At 44.1% G+C, this 18,799-nt stretch overlaps 1 protein-coding gene across 3 annotated transcripts; it reads left to right on the top strand.

Annotated features, from left to right (window-relative positions):
* The first annotated feature begins 14,015 nt into the window (after positions 1–14,015).
* LOC123084936 (deSI-like protein At4g17486) lies at positions 14,016–18,799 on the top strand. 3 transcript variants are annotated; one of them, XM_044506480.1, is made up of 4 exons: positions 14,016–14,266; positions 16,075–16,292; positions 17,363–17,650; positions 18,268–18,799. In XM_044506480.1, the coding sequence occupies exons 2-4, from the start codon at positions 16,079–16,081 to the stop codon at positions 18,510–18,512; spliced, it is 747 nt and encodes a 248-aa protein (XP_044362415.1). In that variant the 5' UTR covers positions 14,016–14,266; positions 16,075–16,078; the 3' UTR covers positions 18,513–18,799. The 3 variants fall into 3 exon arrangements, with proteins under 3 accessions (XP_044362415.1, XP_044362413.1, XP_044362414.1); XM_044506478.1 differs by lacking the exon at positions 14,016–14,266 and adding an exon at positions 14,306–14,539; XM_044506479.1 differs by lacking the exon at positions 14,016–14,266 and adding an exon at positions 14,594–15,819.

Genomic DNA, 18,799 nt, shown 5'->3' on the forward strand with positions numbered 1-18,799 from the left:
GGCCAGCAGTATGCGTATGGCTTCAAGCCTAGCCACAGGAGCAAATGTTTCATCGAAGTCAATGCCTTCCACTTGAGTATATCCTTGAGCAACGAGACGAGCTTTGTTTCTGACAACTTGACCATGCTCATCTTGCTTGTTGCGGTATATCCATTTGGTGCCTATTATGTTGTGCTTCCGTGGATCAGGACGCTTAACCAGTTCCCATACATTATTCAGCTCAAACTGTTGAAGCTCTTCTTGCATAGCTTGAATCCATTCAGGTTCCATGAAGGCTTCTTCAACTTTCTTGGGTTCTGATATTGAGACGAATGCGAAGTGCCCACAGAAATTTGCTAGCTGAGTTGCCCTTGAACGAGTGAGTGGACCAGGTGCATTGATGCTGTCAATTATTCTTCAATCTGCACTTCATTGGCAACACGAGGATGTACAGGGCGAAGACTTTGCTCTTGCTGATCTGTGTTGTTGTTGGGAGGAATGTCTTCAGGCTGAGCATTGTCTTCATGTTGATCAGGTGCTGAGATGATAAGTTCTTCTTCAGGATGAGCTTCAGAAGGTATAATCTCTCCAGTTCCCATTAGCTTGATTGATTCACTAGCTGGAATTTCATCTAGCACATTTGGCAGTTGCTCTCTTTGTGAACCATTTGTCTCATCGAACCGCACATCCACTGTTTCAACCACTTTGTAATGAAAGAGATTGAAGACTCTGTAGGAGTGCGAATCCTTTCCATATCCAAGCATAAAACCCTCATGTGCTTTTGGTGCAAACTTTGAGGTGTGGTGTGGGTCCTTGATCCAGCACCTTGCGCCAAATACTCTGAAGTAACTGACATTTGGCTTCTTGCCAGTTAGGAGTTCATAAGATGTCTTGTTCAGAAGCTTGTGAAGATAAACACGATTGATTGTATGGCATGCAGTGTCAATGGCTTCAGTCCAGAATTTTCTTGGAGTCTTGTATTCATCTAGCATCGTTCTGGCCATCTCAATGAGTGTTCTGTTCTTGCGTTCGACGACGCCATTCTGCTGTGGCGTGTACGGAGCTGAGAATTCATGTGTGATGCCCAAGGTATCAAGATATGTATCAAGGCCAGTGTTCTTGAATTCAGTGCCATTGTCACTTCTGATGTGCTTTATCTTGGCGCCAAAATTGTTCATAGCACGATTGGCGAAGCGTCTGAAGACATCCTGCACTTCAGTCTTGTAAAGGATTATGTGCACCCAAGTATATCTAGAGTAATCATCAACAATGACGAAGCCATAGAGGCAAGCAGTAGTAGTAAAAGTTGAGTAGTGAGTGGGACCAAAAAGATCCATGTGAAGCAGTTCGAAGGGTCGAGTAGTGGTCATGATTGTCTTCGAGGGATGTTTTGCCCTCGTCATCTTCCCTGCTTCACAGGCACCGCATAAGTGATCTTTCTTGAACTTGACGCCCTCGATGCCTATGACATGCTTCTTCTTCGCAAGGGTGTGGAGGTTCCTCATGCCAGCATGCCCAAGCCTCCGATGCCAAAGCCAGCATTCTGAAGCTTTTGCAAGAAGACATACTGCAAGTTGTGGCCCTGCTGAGAAATCTACCACATACAAATCATCTTTTCGATACCCTTCAAACACTAGAGACTTGTCAGATTCCATTAGTACAAGGCAACGATATTTTCCAAACATTACGATCATGTTCAAATCGCAAAGCATTGAGACAGACATTAAGTTGAAACCAAGGGATTCAACAAGCATGACTTTATCCATGTGTTGATCCTTTGAGATTGCAACTCTACCTAGACCCAATACCTTACTTTTACCAGTGTCAGCAAATGTGATGTGGCTCTTGTCGGATGGACGTAAGGTTGAGTCCATAAGAAGGCTTCTTTTGCCAGTCATGTGATTTGTACACCCACTGTCAATAATCCATTCTGAAGACTTTGAAGACGCTGGTGTCGTACCCTACAGTGCAGTTAGGGGGATAGGCTTCACGAAGAGAATTGTGAAGCAAAAACATTTGACGAACCAGTGGGTTATGAAAACTTAGATCCAGATTAGGACTAATAGGGAGAGTAGCATGCGATTCAGGAACGAAGTACATAATGATGCCATTCGGGCATTTTATCTTGCGCCCTACAAGATTTTTAAGGTCCCCAGCAATAGCGTCAGAAGATTTTGGTTTTCTGCTGGAGACCTTTCCCTGCAAAAGAGAGTTAAGCTTCTTAACCACCCACATCTTCAAGGGTGGCTTAGAAGCAATAAGTCTAAGTGCAGCATCTGAGAATTTTGGTTTTGGAGCCCTAGCAAACAGTCTTGCAGGCGGACAATAGTACTCATAAGAATAAGCAGAATAATTTTTGGTCATATGAACATGACGGTTTGATGAACCGCTCTCATATTCATATGCCTGAGTATGGTTTCCCTGCAAAACATTTGCGTTAGTGTGACTCAGGTGAGTCCTCTTTCTGTATGAAGCCTTTAGACCGTATGACGCCTTTGGTCTGAGGTTTGTCTTCTTCAAGTGAGGTGTCATGAAGACATTCACAGGAAGATTTTCCAGACACTTTTTCGGAACCCAGATCTTCTTCATAGGCGGTCCATTCCTGCAGTTAGTACCAATGTACCTGGCAAACACTTCACCATTCTGATTCTTAAACAGTATATAGTTTGCATCAAAGGATTCATCAATGATAATGGGGTTAGCACAAGTGAAGCCAGATAAATTGGATGGATCTGCTGAAGGTTCCTTTGCAGCAACCCACTTGGTTTTGGGGTACTGCTCAGGTTTCCAGTAAGAGCCATCTGCATTTATTTTCCTTACGAACCCAACACCCTCTTTCCTAGGGTTTCGGTTCAGAATCTGCTTTTTGAGGACATCACATAATGTCTGATGTCCTTTAAGGCTTTTGTACATCCCTGTTTCAAGCAATGTCTTCAACCTAGCATTCTCATCAGCAATAGCAGTGGTATCCTCAGCAGAGGGGTTAGTTACCACATCAACAGTTGAAGATATTGCAACAGCAGTAGCAGTGGAACATTCAGCAACAGAAGTAGCATTATCACGCTCAATGCATTTAAGACATGGTGGTTCAAATCCTTCCTGAGCGGAACTGATCTGTTCGGCGCGAAGTGACTCGTTTTCCTTTTGAAGATCTTCATGAGCCGCTCTCAATTTCTCAAGTTCTTGCTTCCTTTGAAGATAATCATAGGAAAGCTTTTCATGAGTTGTTGAGAGAGTATCATGACGATCTTCAAGTTCCTGATACTTAACGTGAAGATTTTTTATGTCTTCAATTAAGGATTCAGATCGAGTCATTTCAGCACCCAACAGATCATCGCTTCTGTCTAACAGTTTTTGAATATGTTCCATGGCTTTCTGTTGTTCAGTTGCAATTTTAGCAAGTGTTTTGTAACTGGGTTTTGAATCACAATCAGAGTCATCGTCACTAGATGTTTGATAGTGAGTAGTGCGTTTGTTTACCTTGGCACCGCGTGCCATGAAGCAGTAGGTAGGAGTGGAGTAGTCCTTGTCATTTGCATCGGTGTCGGTGATGAAGTCATTGTCTTCAGTGTTGAAGATGGACTTGGCGACGTATGCTGTAGCCAGACTTGCAATGCCAGAATCAGACTCCTCCTCAGACTCCACCTCTGCCTCCTCAGAAGCGGACTCCTCCTCTGAATCCATTTCCTTGCCAACAAACGCACGTGCCTTGCCAGATGAGCTCTTCTTGTGTGATGAAGACTTTGAGGAAGACTTGGAAGAAGACTTTGTGTATTTCTTCTTCTTCTTGTCGTCAGAGTCATATTCCTTGCTCTTCTTCTTCTTTCTGTTCTCATTGTCCCACTGTGGACACTCAGAGATGAAGTGTCCAGTTTTCTTGCACTTGTGGCATGTTTTCTTCTTGTAGTCATGAGCAGAAGCTTCATCATTCCTTGAGCTTGATCGTGAAGACTTTCTGAAGCCTTTCTTCTTGGTGAATTTTTGGAACTTCTTCACTAGCATTGCAAGTTCCCTTCCAATGTCTTCAGGATCATCAGAACTGCTGTCAGATTCTTCTTCAGATGAGGAAACAGCTTTTGCCTTCAAGGCACGAGTTCGCCCATAGTTTGGACCGTAGATATCTCTTTTCTCAGAAAGCTGAAACTCATGTGTGTTGAGCCTCTCAAGTATGTCAGATGGATCGAGTGTCTTGAAATCAGGACGTTCTTGAATCATCAGGGCTAGGATGTCAAACGAACTATCAAGTGATCTCAGCAGCGTCTTGACGACTTCATGTTTGGTGATCTCAGTAGCGCCGAGGGCTTGAAGCTCATTTGTGATGTCAGTGAGTCTGTCAAATGTGTGCTGGACATTCTCATTGTCATTTCGCTTGAAGCGGTTGAAGAGATTGCGAAGGACACTGATTCTTTGATCTCTCTGGGTTGAGATGCCTTCATTGACCTTGGAGAGCCAGTCCCAGACCAGCTTGGATGTCTTCAAAGCACTCACACGGCCATACTGTCCTTTGGTCAGATGACCACAGATGATGTTCTTGGCAGTAGAGTCCAGTTGAACGAATTTCTTGACATCAGCAGCAGTGACACCTTCTCCAGCCTTGGGAACGCCGTTCTCGACGACATACCATAGGTCGACGTCAATGGCTTCAAGATGCATACGCATCTTATTCTTCCAGTAGGGATATTCAGTTCCATCGAAGACGGGGCACGCAGCGGAGACTTTAATTATCCCTGCAGTCGACATAGCTAAAACTCCAGGTGGTTAAACCGAATCACACAGAACAAGGGAGCACCTTGCTCTGATACCAATTGAAAGTGCGTTATATCGACTAGAGGGGGGTGAATAGGCGATTTTTATGAAAGTCTTCAAAACGTGGAAGTTATGAAGACAAACAGTAGAGATATGCCTATTACTATGCAGCGGAAGTTAGACTACACTAGGCAAGCCATGGTCAAGTATCAACAGAGTGAAAGCACAGTGACAAATAGCTGTAGTGTAATTAGGATCAGGTAGGAAGATACTATGAAGCCAAACAGATCATACACTCACGTTGTGAAGACAAAAGATAGAACAGACACGCAATGACTTCACAATGAGTGATCAGTAAGTAAAAGGAAGTGAAGATGAAACCAGTGACTCGTTGAAGACAATGATGTGTTGGACCAGTTCCAGTTGCTGTGACAACTGTACGTCTGGTTGGAGCGGCTAGGTATTTAAACCTTAGGACACACAGTCCCGGACACCCAGTCCTGAACACGCAGCTCAGGACACCAAGTCCTCACCGTATTCTCCTTGAGCTAAGGTCACATAGTCCTCGCCCAATCACTCTGGTAAGTCTTCAAGGTAGACTCCCAAACCTTCACAGACTTCGTTCACTGGCAATCCACAATGTCTCTTGGATGCTCTGAACGCGACGCCTAACCGTCTGGGGATGCACAGTCCTCAAGTGTAATAAGTCTTCAGATCACACAGACAAGAAGACTTAAGTGATGCCCAATGTTCTCTGGCTCTGGGTGGTTAGGGCTTTCTCCTCGCTAGGAATTTTCTCTCAAAGGCTTCGAGGTGGGTTGCTCTCAAACGACAAAAGCCGTGCACTGAAATCTGAGCAGCCAACCGTTTATGGTTGTAGGGGGTGGGCTATTTATAGCCACTTGGCAACCCGACCTGATTTGTCCGAAATGACCCTGGGTCACTAAGGAACTGACACGTGTCTCAACGGTCAGATTTCAAACTCTCATGGCAACTTTACTTGGGCTACAAGCAAAGCTGACTTGTCCGGCTCTGGACAAGATTCGCTCTCATTGTCTTCACTCGAAGACATAGGTTTTTGGTTTAGGCATCACTTCAGTCATTCTGACTGGTTCTCCTGGACCCCACTTAACAGTACGGTGGTTCCTATGACTCAACACAAAAGAAAAAGAACTACGAAAGATCTAAGTCTTCGAGCTCCATAGGCTTCATAACGTGTCTTCTTTTGTCATAGACTTCAATGTGAATATCTTCATATACCACCTTTGACTTCAATGTCTTCATACATTTTTAGGGGTCATCTCTGGTAGTAAAACCGAATCAATGAGGGACTTCTACCTGTGTTATCCTGCAATTCTCACAAACACATTAGTCCCTCAACTAGGTTTGTCGTCAATACTCCAAAACCAACTAGGGGTGGCACTAGATGCACTTACAACATCCAACCATCAAAGTGGGATCATCACTTAATGCAAAACACATATTAGGGCTATGGGGATCAAAATCAACTCCATTGATTCATACTTAATCTCAAGTTGTTTCTGAAATAGAATAAACGGGTTCTCATGAACACCCTTGGTAATAAACACCTTGCAATTGGTGTGACAGAGTGGAAAACACCCTTAAATCATAACGTGCCTCTTATATCATTTTCGAGATCGATTTCCCCCCTAATGTATCTGTGAAAGTGAGCATCATATGTGCAATGAGAAGAGCTGGAGTTGCAATTGAGGAAAATAAAACAATTTTTCTGGCACCATAAAAATGCAGTAATCTGACCTCTCCGACATCGAATGCGGGCGTGCGGCACTCATCAAATGTTTGATTTACTCCATAATGGCCCCTTGCCTCCTCCACGGTGCTCGGCAGAGCGAGCAAATATGGCACTGCAGATTTTCAAGTTACCATGGCCATGAGAAAGATACATACATATGTGGTTGAATAATACAAAATAACAAACAACATTGCCATTGGGACCGAGCCGACGTACTGCTGCTACTCCTCACCATGATACGCACAAGGCAGTCAGCCCTGGCATGCACGCTAATAAAAGGAAAAGAAATAGTAACATCATTGCCCCCTATTTATAAGTTGCTTCCTCTGAATTCCTATCTATCAGCTGACAATAACCTGAAAGAATACCAGGCACATGAACCTTACATGTAAGCACAAAACACGAGCATGCAACAATTTTTTAAGATAAAGGGTGAAAACAGATGTGCGTCAATTACCAGGTCATTTAAGTTAAAATAACCATTAGCCAAACAATGAAGTTCACTATATGGAAACCATTTAACTTTAGACATTGCTACCTTTCAACTGGAAAATACCACATCTGTGTATGCAGTTGCATGGCACTAACAAAACTTCCAGTACTATAAGAAAAAATCTGGCTATTTTAATTACCTCCATGGTTATTGAACAAGAGCAAGATTGACTTGATTTGCACACAAGCACTTACAGCTGCGCAGGGGGATGAGAGGAGAGGAGAGGAGGGCACACCTCAGTCGGGTCCTCGTCGGGAGCGGTGGTTGGAGAAGCTGCAGGAGGCCGAGGCACCGGATCGACGACCAGCAGTCCGCCGGCCATAGGTGTGTCTCGCCATCATAATAAATAAATCCACAACCCAAATGGACCGACAAAGTGCAACTTACCCTTTATCGGATTAAATTAAGAACCAACAACAAACAATAAAAGATCAAGAACAACTTATATGCAGTGAAGATATGAGAGAAGAAACCTTTACATAAGATGGCTATAAACACTGGAGCATAAATAAGCAACACCTTTAAATACAAATAAAAAGGGTTCAGGGTTCATTGCATAGTGGGCTCAGATTACCTTTCCTCGATCATATAACCTGCCCCCGTCATCTCTTATCACCAGCTCAATCTGTTTATACAGTAGAGCTGCCCTGGTTATCACTCAACAAGAATGACCATCCAAGGACAACAACAAGCATCACAGGATCAAAAAGGATTCTAGAGACAAGAGGGAGGATCCAACTTGATACCCACAGGTGCCTCGATTGCTCAAAGGCACACTACTTTCAGCCAAGGTAATCATCATCTCCCATTTTGTTGCCATTGGAATTTTATCCGACGGCTCACAACGATCTGGTAAATATCCACGTGAGCCGAGCCCGAGATCCGACGCCCGAAAACACATCAGGAAAACGATCGGACGGTCAGAATGCTCTAATCACTGAGAACGCTCAGGTTTCGATCTGTCTCATGTTTCTGGAAGAAAGGATTCAGGGTTCATTGCATAGTGGGCTCAGATTTGCCTTTCCTCGATCATATAACCTACCCACGTCATCTCTTATCACCAGATCAATCTGTTTATACAGTGGAGCTACCCTAGTTATCACTCAACAAGAATGACCATCCAAGGACAACAACAAGTATCACAGGATCAAAAAGGATTCTAGAGACAAGAGGGAGGATCCAACTTGATACCCACAAGTGCCTCGACTGCTCAAAGGCACACTTATTTTAGCCACGATTAATCATCATCGCCCTAGCACGAACGCCACTGATCAATCTAGCAAATCCAGGAGCATAGGTATAGGACCAGGGCATCCACATGTAAACCAGAGCATCAAATGAGCTCCTATGATAGCAACTAAACATGAAAAGCAGCCTGCAAACACTAAGATAGCATGGATCCACAACTACAGAGCTCAAGTAGGAACCGATGCATGAGTAGGGCATAGAGCATGAACCAGATGAGCACCACATCAATATTGCCACGGCCATATCCCATACAGTAGCCGAAGCAGAGGAGCAGATGGAAGATGGAGCTCACCGAGGGAGGTTATAGCTGAGACAGTACTCAGTGCGTGCCGGGGTTGCGCCTGAACGCCATCCAACCGGCGAGGAACCGCGTCAGAGTTGCGCCTTGCACCGTCCCGCCGACGAGCACGAACGCATCAAACAACCAAGTGACTCTGTGCACGGAATACATGTCACACAATATAAAAAATCAGATATGCCATCACAATAGGCGAATAAACATCTAGTAAAAACAGAACAATGTAAGATCCATACTCACCTAAGATGAGCCGGGGCATGCCTATATGTGCTCCATTCAAATGCTTAATGCTACACAGATCAAGATGGAAAGAAACAAATCAGGTAGAAATCAACTCACCCACATCAACAATATAAGAAACAAACAAAAGATATTTCCCCGCGATAACACAAACTTGCAGCCACAGCACAAAAATCCTCCTGGAAGTTGAATTTGGCATCGACCTGGACTGCGAGCTATGAGAAGGGTTGCTCGGAGATCACGTCTCCTCAGCGACATATACCATCTTAGGGAGTCTAAACACCTCTCTCCAGGCCATAGCTGACACCACTACAAACAAAAGGGAAAGGTTTCGATGAGTACAAGTAAAGGAAGAAAAGGCCAACAACAATTAAGTAAGTGAATAGTTGCCATACTTTGAGGATACTCTTATCAGAAAAAATGAAGCTAAATATGTAAATAAAAGTTTCAGACCTATCGTCTGTGCAATTATCAGAGTTGTTATTTTTAGTAAGCACAGTATCATTGGTCTCAAATTTGCATATCTGCTTTTGCAGCTGTATCGACCACAAAACAACGAGCCAAAAATTTACCATTAAAGACATTCCACATCACACGTCCATAAATCATGAATCGCACAAAAGAACAAAAAAGACAGGAGGGAGGTGGTATACCTGAATTGGAAAGGTTTCCGACAAGGAATTACAACTCTGTACAACGATAGCTACACCATTGGGATAGCCGTGCTGCACACAAAACAGGCTCATGTCACAGAATTGAGCGCCATGGAGAGGAGAGGTGGAAAGTAGTACGATAATGAGAGAACACCTACAACAATCGGCGAGTGAGCATAGGCCTAACATTCATCTAGTTGCATTCTGCAAGACCTAGGTTGTTATTTGAAACTCATAAAGTGATAGGCCTGACAAATAGATGATCTATGAAGAGCAAGAGCGTGTAGAAAGCATCTGATCTATACATATAGGAAAAGCACCTACAAACCGGCGCCATGTCAAATTTTAAACTTGTTCAGAATAAGAATTCATGTGCCTAACAAAAAGATGTCATCCCATAGCAAAGCTTTTCTCTTCTCCTCTCTGTTACCTTGAGTAGCTACATTAGCTTATCATATAATTATTTCTACTATATGAAGAGAAGCACTATTTTAATAGATATGTTTGATAGAATTGGCAATTCTTTCAACTCAAGACATAAAATAGACAAGCCTTCCAGTATGGGGACTGGTATTTCCTAGCTGCAAGTATTTAGAACCATTGACAGAACTGCTAGTCTATTTAGTCACAGAAATCAACACATATGTAAACAACATATCTAGATTTAGGAACACTACAAACACACGAAGCATAGACCGATAATATCTAATAATCTGTAAATCATACTTGCTATGGTGTTATCTTTAAGAGATGCATGTGATCTGATTGAGAAAAACACCTTGTGTGGCCATTCTGCTTGTGTGACCACCCATGCTCCTCACTAATGCAAACATCAACTAACCATAATTGCAATTCAATATTTGGAAACTCAGATCATCACACCCTTGCCTCGGTTATTGTTGAATCATAGGAGCATAGTAGAAAGAAACAATAAATAAAACAAGCAAAGGAACAAAATAACCAACATTCCATGCACAAAGGTGAAAGGACCAACAATCATAGGCCCTACAAAGATCCAGACAATGAACAAAAGGCATATATCTAGGCTCCACTAAAAACAAGCAGTGAAGGAAGGAAACGACAAACATCCAATGCACAAAGACAAAAATACTTTTGGCCTTTAACAGAAAGGACATGATCTACAAGCAGAACAGAGCGAGGCAAAAAATGCATACTGCCATACAATCCTACACCTAGGTCTGGAAAGAAGAGGAGGGCAAAGGAGGAGAAGTGGGGTTGACCCGCAGATCCGTGAACAAAGATGGACGAGGTTGCTAATAGATGATGTGCACGCACAGATCGAAGGAGTCACCGACCAGGGGATTGACCAGAAGGTCATGAACCGTGGACCAATCTGGATGAAAAAAAGATGAAAAAAATAAAGATTAGCAGTAGCCAATAACCAAAGTGGAACAAAATAGTGACATACCTACGGATCGACGAGTGCAGCAGAGGTGGAGCACCATGGTGCAATGTGCTTGCGGCCCGAGCTACGGCGCAGCCGCGGCGCCGAGTGGCAGTGGCAGCCTGTGCTCGAAAAGCAGAGCAACGGACGAGGACTGAGGAGGAGGGGCACCCCTGGCACGAGCAAGGGACCGCGCTGCTCGGGTCGAGCACTGGCGCATCTCTACAGCTCGAGGCCAGCGACGGGAAGTGCGAGAGGAGATGGACCGACGATGGCATGAGAGAGACAGCAGGGAAACGAGCGCAGGAGAGGAGGGGCTAGGAGATGAAACGAGCGCAGGAGAGGAGGGGCTAGGAGATCGAGCGCGGGATCGAGTGGACGGCAGGAATCCACCGCCGCCACGGACGCCATCGCCGGCGCCGCTGATCCGCCGCCCTCCTCCGTGGCCGCTGTCGCCGTCGCCGTGGTTGGTGGGAGCCGCCTAGGCGTGCGGGGCCACGCGGTGGCGTGTTGGGGAAGGAAGAATGCGGGCGCCGGAGCCGTTGCCGCCGTCGCCGGATGAGGAGCGAGCGAGGGAGGAGGGAGGCGACTGCGTGGGAGGGAGGGAGGCGGCTGCAGGAGCGAGCGAGGGAGGAGGCTGCTAGGTCTCCGTTGAGTGGCCCCCTTTTATACCCCCACCACGCGAAATGACCGAAATGCCCTGGTGGGGGCATGGTATTTACATTTTGTTGCCATTACTATTCATTCCAGCAGTGATCGTCTTAGATTCAATGGCCCGGCTTCCTCCAGATGTCGATCCAACGGACGAAAACGCATCAAGGGAAATGATCCAACGACCGAGAGTCACTGATCTCTAAGGAGCCATGTAGAGACCTTCTTCTCTTATTTCTAGATTACTTGTAGCTGTTCCATGAATGTAGGTTCTTCTTTCTTTTATCGGTATAAAATCAAAACTTGTGGAATTGTTCTTGGTGTGGGTTTGATTTTATCGCGGAGGCTTCATACGGGCCAGCCAGAGTCACCATGGGCTAGGTGATAGAGTTCCGCGTGGAGGCATGGATGCAGTCAGTCTTGTGTGTATGTCTGCCCCAATGGGTGCCAATGTGGAGCACCTATCTGCCCTGACTCGAGGCCCTTACTCGAGTAGTTGCGTTGGTGCTCAAAACAGCTATTGGTTGTGCTTTTGCTTTGCATGACTAAATTGAGATAATCATGTTTGAAAGAAAAGGGAAGGGTGTGCGTGAGGTGGGATTTTTTGTGTTGCTGTTGGGCGCCTGTTTCATGTTCAAACACTCCCGAACGTACGCGGAAGAAATAAGCTTCGACCTTGAAGACAACTAATCATTTGTCATTTATTTATAATGCATTGTTAGCCCGTAGCAACGCACGAACGTTCTACTAGTCTAAGGTAATTAAGATCTAAAGCACATGGAAAACAAAACCTGTTTCCGAATCGTGAGGTAAATAGGCAATCAGATGATCCACAATCTGTATGCCCCACACCCTTGCATGCCACGAATCCTCTCCCACAAATAACCCAATATATGTATGCCAAGTTTTCTTCTCAACCATTATGAATACTAGCTAAATACTCGTGCGTTGCTATGGAATGAATCAATATTTGAAGAGTCGTGGCATGTGAAGCGATATATTATGGACAATTTTAGAAAGAATATCTAGAAAAAAGTGGATTGCGTAGACTATAGGGAAATAAGATTGGGAAAGTCGCTACTCCTAATCATCTACAGACATAATTACTCGTCTGCCTAATTAATGATTTGCATTAATGACTTAATTTTTAAATTGGTCCATCGCTCAGTTTTTAAATTATTATGCATTAATGGCTATGGTTGAACAACAACGCGTATACATTCCCCTTTAAATAGTAAAGATGGTGTGTCCTAATTGTTGAAGGGGAGTAAAACTAGTATGAAAATAGAAAGTACTCAATTGATAGCTCTAGATTTGATTTCATTGGGCTAGCTAGTATATTTAATGCTAACTCTTTGTGCATAGTCAATTAAGACTAGTCACAGTGGAGAGTAACTTAGAGTAGGTTACTAGTCTATGTTACTATTTTCACAGTGGGTACTAACATATGTGTTGTGTCATGCATCACTTCATTTATTAGGTTGTAGCATTTTTTCTTGATATGTGTGATATTATAGTAACATACTATGTTACCACATACTTCTCTTTTTTCATTAATTACATGCCACATCATCTATTTTAATTAAATAAGTGTGATGTTACCACTTATGTTACTCCCACTATGGGTAGTCTAAGAACAAGTGATTTCATCGTCTGACCCTAAGTTACATGGTTGATTCTATGATTTCTATCTTTGCAGATGCCATATGTCCTCTTGCAAAAATTTGTACACGCTACAAAACTGTAGTGTGAAGTTTGACTACTACGGCTCAATCTACAGCCAGACAGAAAAATGCACTCCACAAAAATAAAATGTTTGAGTGCTATTATAATGATAAAAAAAATCCTGCTATATTACCCAGATGGAGCATGAAAGTTGGCGTCCAAGAAATTGATTTCATTTCACGGAAAGAAGTCACATGTTTCTTGAGATTGGGGGGGGGGGGGGGGGGGGGGGAGCTATCATGCAATAATTAAGTTCCACATGGCACCGAGTAGCCAAAGATTCCAGAGACGGTTCTCGCGCAATTTGTCAATGATGAAAAACGTCCAATTGGCGACGACATGCGCACCAAAAACCCGGAGAAAAACAGTCAGTGGCAGCCTGATCATTGCGACACGAATACATCTGTAACCTTTACGGGCCGTTACATTTTAAGATTACGGCCAACACATACATGTATGACTCTCTGATTTAGCATGCTTGAGTCAGGGCCTCTTTGATCCTCTGTGCTACAAGAGTTTTATCAGAAGCCTTTTGAGTCGCAGGACGTCTTTATTTTCGTGAGAAAGATTATGAATTCAAAAACTGCAGTGCTACTAGAGATCAACGGAGCTCATCTTTAATTCCATTTCGTGCCCTGAAACCCGCCGGAGCGCAGCCCTCCACGGCGGCCGCCGGTCCTGGTCTCCCACGCTCCAGTTAATAATGTAGGAATAAAAGGCAGAGCTTTCAAAAAAAGAAGCGAGGGGACGGAAAAGACAAGGCGATAAATTACAAAGACGACCCCGAGCGACGGGGCGGCCCCCTCCTCCTCGGTGCCTTTCCCCAGCCATCACGAGTCCCCTCCCCTCCCCGAACCCAACCAGAACCAACGCCACTCCACCACCACAACTGCGCCTCCCCCCCAAGGATTCCCTCGGATACCTTCCCTCCCCTCCGCTCCCCAGCTCCAGCTCCCGCCCCCACGCCGCGCCGTCGCGGCCGGGCCACGGCCATTGGCCTCGCTCCTCCCCTCCCCTCCCCGTCGCCCTTCGGCCGGCCTCCGTCTCCCCCGCGGTAAGCCTGCAGCTGCTTCCCAATCTTTGACTCCAGTGCCGCGAGATCTTGGCTTGGATCTGCGGCCCCGTGTCTTCCCCGGGCCGTCTACTCGTCGAGTTTGCTCGCTTCTTGTTCTCGATTCGGCACAAGGAGCGCGCGTGCAGGGTGGAATTGCGGCCGGGCTGGTCATTTCATGTCAACATCCTTCCTTCTTTTGTCCCCCGCCTCAGTTCCAGCACGCGCATCTCCGTCAAATTCTTCTTTTTGGAAGAGGGGGTCGGTTCACTTCAGGTTGGCAGTACTAGTACCAAACGTAGCTTTCGCTGCAGCAGCTGCAGTCCAGCTCTGTTTTATTTCTAGTACCGAAACAGTTGTTGGAGTTTGGGCGATGTAGCTGTCCCTGGAAGCCCGAGTTTCTCCTCCCCAGTAATGGAGTGGGCCGGTACTTGAAAGCCGAGCTGGCGCATTGTTGAAAAAGAGCCATCTTATTCTTTTTCCTCAGGTGTTTGCTTCAGGTCTAGATTTGAAGAATCATGTGGCAACGTCACAAAAAGAATGCACATGCCTGGAACTTCAATATGGGGTAACCATTGCCCCTAGCAAAATGTAGAAGCATCAAGCTTCAGTAGAGGGTAAAGCTAGGTAGAGTACATTGAGTGACAGTGGAGAAACAGATCCGATCTGTTGGCTCTCTCTGTATGCAACTCTGAGCTCTCTATATAATCTTACAGCTCCAAATTAGAGCTTGAAAGCATGGGCGCTTTGAGTCGGTAGGATTCGATTACAATGTTTGAGTTTTGCAAACCTCTGACCCCTTCTCTGAAATTTGTAGCAAGACTCGATTACATTTCCCCTCAGTTGGAGCGAGTGTCACCGTTGTACCTTTTAGGGGGTTTAGTTCAGTTTGGTAGTACCAAACTACCAATCGTTGTGTTCATAGCACCATAGCAGTTTGTTTACTTGTACCAAAACAGTTGTTGGAGTTTAGGTGATGTGTTACGCCACTGTCCCTGAAAGCCTGAATTCCTACTTCGCAGTAATGGAATGGAGCGGTACATGGAACCAAAGTTGGTACCTACATGGCTGATGCATTGTTGAATTTTTGTTGCTGCTGTTGCGTGTTTGCCCTGAAGTAATTGTTGCGACTGTAGATTGAAGGATTATGCGGAACCGTCACCAACCAAATGTTGAAGAATCAGACTCTAATATAGAGTTGCTATTCTCACCAGCAAAATGTGGAAGAACTAATATTTGATAGAGGGTAGATCCAGCCAGCTAGGTTGAGTACATTGGGTGCCCATTTGTTTGCTCTTTCATATAGTCTTTACCCCTTCAAATTAGAGCCTCTTAAAAGCGTGTGTGGTAGCAGCCTGTGCGAGCTACTCAGCTGCCAAAGGAGTGAGCTACTCAACTCTGTTCTGTGGGAGCATACTAAGAAACTCCTAGCATTTTCAATTAGTCCAGAGATTTCAGATTCCTACCATGCAGCTAAATCTAGTGCACATGTTGTAGTTAAGGGAGCTTAGACTTGTTAAGCGCATGCTAACTATTTCCTTTCATATTTCACAAAGGTGGGCGGTTTAACACATTTTTCAGTTTCCTGCTTTTATTTTACAAGTCCTTGAAATTAGATTTAGCCTCTTCAAAAATAAATAATTCATTATTTAATCTTTATTTAACTTTTAATCGCCCCTTATTATTTGTGTAGAATGAGAAGTTGTTAAACTACCTCGGGAAAACCATTTCAGAGAAAGTTGACGTTCTCAATTGTTGATCTTTCTGAACTAGATCCTTCATATATTGATATCTGACTTTATTTTGTGAAGGAATATGAAACTAAGGACAAAACGACCTGGATGGAAGTCCCTCGTGCCTCTGCAGTTGAGCAGGAAATCCACCATGCGCTTCTTTCTGTTTCCCAAGGTTCAGGCATCCGGTCAATCTCCAAATGATACTCCGGTTTATCTTAATGTGTATGATTTGACACCCATGAATGGCTACATATATTGGGCAGGCCTTGGTATATTTCACTCTGGCATTGAAGGTACTTATTTGTGTCAGATGCATCTTTTTAAGCAAACGTACTATTTATGCACCAGTTCTTTTCATTCTTCTTTTCTCATTTCTGTTTGGTTTCGAGTTATAAATCCAACACGACTTCACTGATGCTATATTAGTCACCATTTCTCCTGGATTGTTCAGATCATTCCAACTAGCTCATAACGGCTAATGTTAACTATCAATAGGCTGCAGCTTACTTTTATGTACCATTCTCCAATCAAGTTGTTACTTACTCGACTGTGCATTAAAATAACAAGTAATCCCCTTACCTGAACGACTCATGTCTGCATAGTGGAGTTCTAGGTAAATAATAGCGCTTATTTTGACCATCAGGTTTTTGTGGTTGTAATGCGACTAATGATATCTTTGCCACCAGTATCATAGCAATTTAGCACACGATGCTTCAGGTGTTCATCTAGTACAGATTTTGGCATAGCCTATATAAGCTCCATCATGTACTCATATGTGCTACTGCTGCTGTTATTAGCTCATATTGCTACACTCATGTATAGGCATAGCCTCTGATCTTTTATTTCTTTTGGTAGAGATAAATATGGGATGGTAGCCTATGTTTTCCCTTCTACGAAAACTATAGATGAATGAAATAATCTTTGCCTCTCTTGATTTTGAGGGACCGCTCTATATGGCATTATGGCTTAGACTTCAATCTTTCTTTCCCAAATGGGTAGCTTCGGAAGGTGAATAAATAAATATTTTTACATGTATACATATGTAGACCCATCTCTTAGACATGAGGTAAGGATCTTCCTGGATCCCTTTAGTCCAGTGTCCGCTGCCAGGACAAGAGGATGGATATTTAGGGCTCTCTCTAGAGCTTTTGTTAGCTTTAGCTTATTCCAATTGGGTCTGCTTGTGAAAAGGTGGAACAACAATTAAACCTTTATTCAGGTCCTCTAAAACAACACCAAAATCCTACCTGGCTCTTCTGTTTTACTGTCCTCGTGCAAATCAAACTGGACAATTTTTGTGGAGTACAGAACTGATCTGAATAACATTGTAGTCTGATTGCCTTTTTTTTTTCTTCACATGCAGTTCATGGCGTCGAATATGCATTTGGAGCACATGATTATCCCACAAGCGGAGTATTTGAGGTAGAACCTCGTCAATGTCCTGGTTTCAGATTCAGGAGATCAATATTCCTTGGTACGACGTGCTTAGATCCCATCCAAGTTAGGCAGTTCATGGAGCTACAGTCAGTAAACTACAATGGAGATTCTTACCATCTTATCATGAAGAATTGCAACCACTTTTGCAAGGATATGTGTTACAAATTGACCGGCAGCAAAATTCCAAAATGGGTGAATCGGCTCGCCAGAATAGGTACCATAACTTAATGCAAGCACTAATGCTTATTATTATTAGATGGTCAACTGTTTATTCCAAAAGGATAGGCAGTTGTGATAATGTTGAGTGCATGGTCAGAATGCATTGAGCACTTTGACAATTACGGCCATCATTCTTGCTGATTAAATTCCATTGCCACTTTATTTTCTAGAAATGTAGTTTACCAAATTGTTGTGTAAAGCTGTACTTTTTGTGATCACATCATCTGCTAGTGCAATTCTGTAATCTTTACAGCGATTGGACTGGAGACCTTGATAGATTAGGAAAAGAATATAACCCTCCACCACACAAAAAAAGGCAATATATGACGGTGCACTTGACACCTGATCTTGTTGCAGCCTAATCATCTGCTAGATATTTGAGAAGTCTCTGTTTTCAGTTTTAAACAGGAATTGCATTCAGCATGGGCCAGCTTCCGCACAACATGAAACTCTGAACATGTAGTTCAACTGTCCATGGTCGGTGTAGTTTCATTTCTTGTCCAGATAAAGTCGTAGAAGAAATGAGATTCTTGTCATGTACATCAATTATTATTATTTTTGCTTGTTTTCCTGAGGTCCTTAAAAACTGACTTTTATCCCTTTTTCCTACAGGTGCCATCTGCAACTGCCTCCTCCCGGAGTCTCTCAAGATTTCCCCGGTCGGCCATGATCCAAACAGCCAGCCCGAGGATTCAGAGAAGCGCCGCCTGCGAAACCCGTTAAGCTGCTTCTCCTCCATCTCGAGCCAGAGAGCGCTTCCCCCGTCTTCTTCCCCTTTCCCTCCATCGCCCGTGAAAGAGCCCATTCTGAGCTCTTCATTGAGGAAATCCAGCACCGCGTCGCTCAAGAGTAGGTAGCCTGCGTAACTTTTGAGACCAAGTTGGCTAATTCAGGCAGCGGCGGCGCATCTGGACGGTGCCAGTTAATTTCTCTCTCTCTCTCTCGGTGTCAGCCTAATGCTTGCTTGTTGATGTTGTTGTTTGTTGTATCATGTGATGTAATCCCCGTGAAAAGAGTGGCTAAAGACAGATGTGATTTGGGTGAACGAATTCACCTCGATTCCACCCGCTCCCTCCCTGTACTCCTGATAGACTGTCGGCCAGATTGGATTTGTATATTAGTCTCTATCTATTCTTTCAGTTCA

Source organism: Triticum aestivum, chromosome 4A, assembly GCF_018294505.1.
Source record: "Triticum aestivum cultivar Chinese Spring chromosome 4A, IWGSC CS RefSeq v2.1, whole genome shotgun sequence".
Lineage (NCBI taxonomy): Eukaryota > Viridiplantae > Streptophyta > Magnoliopsida > Poales > Poaceae > Triticum > Triticum aestivum.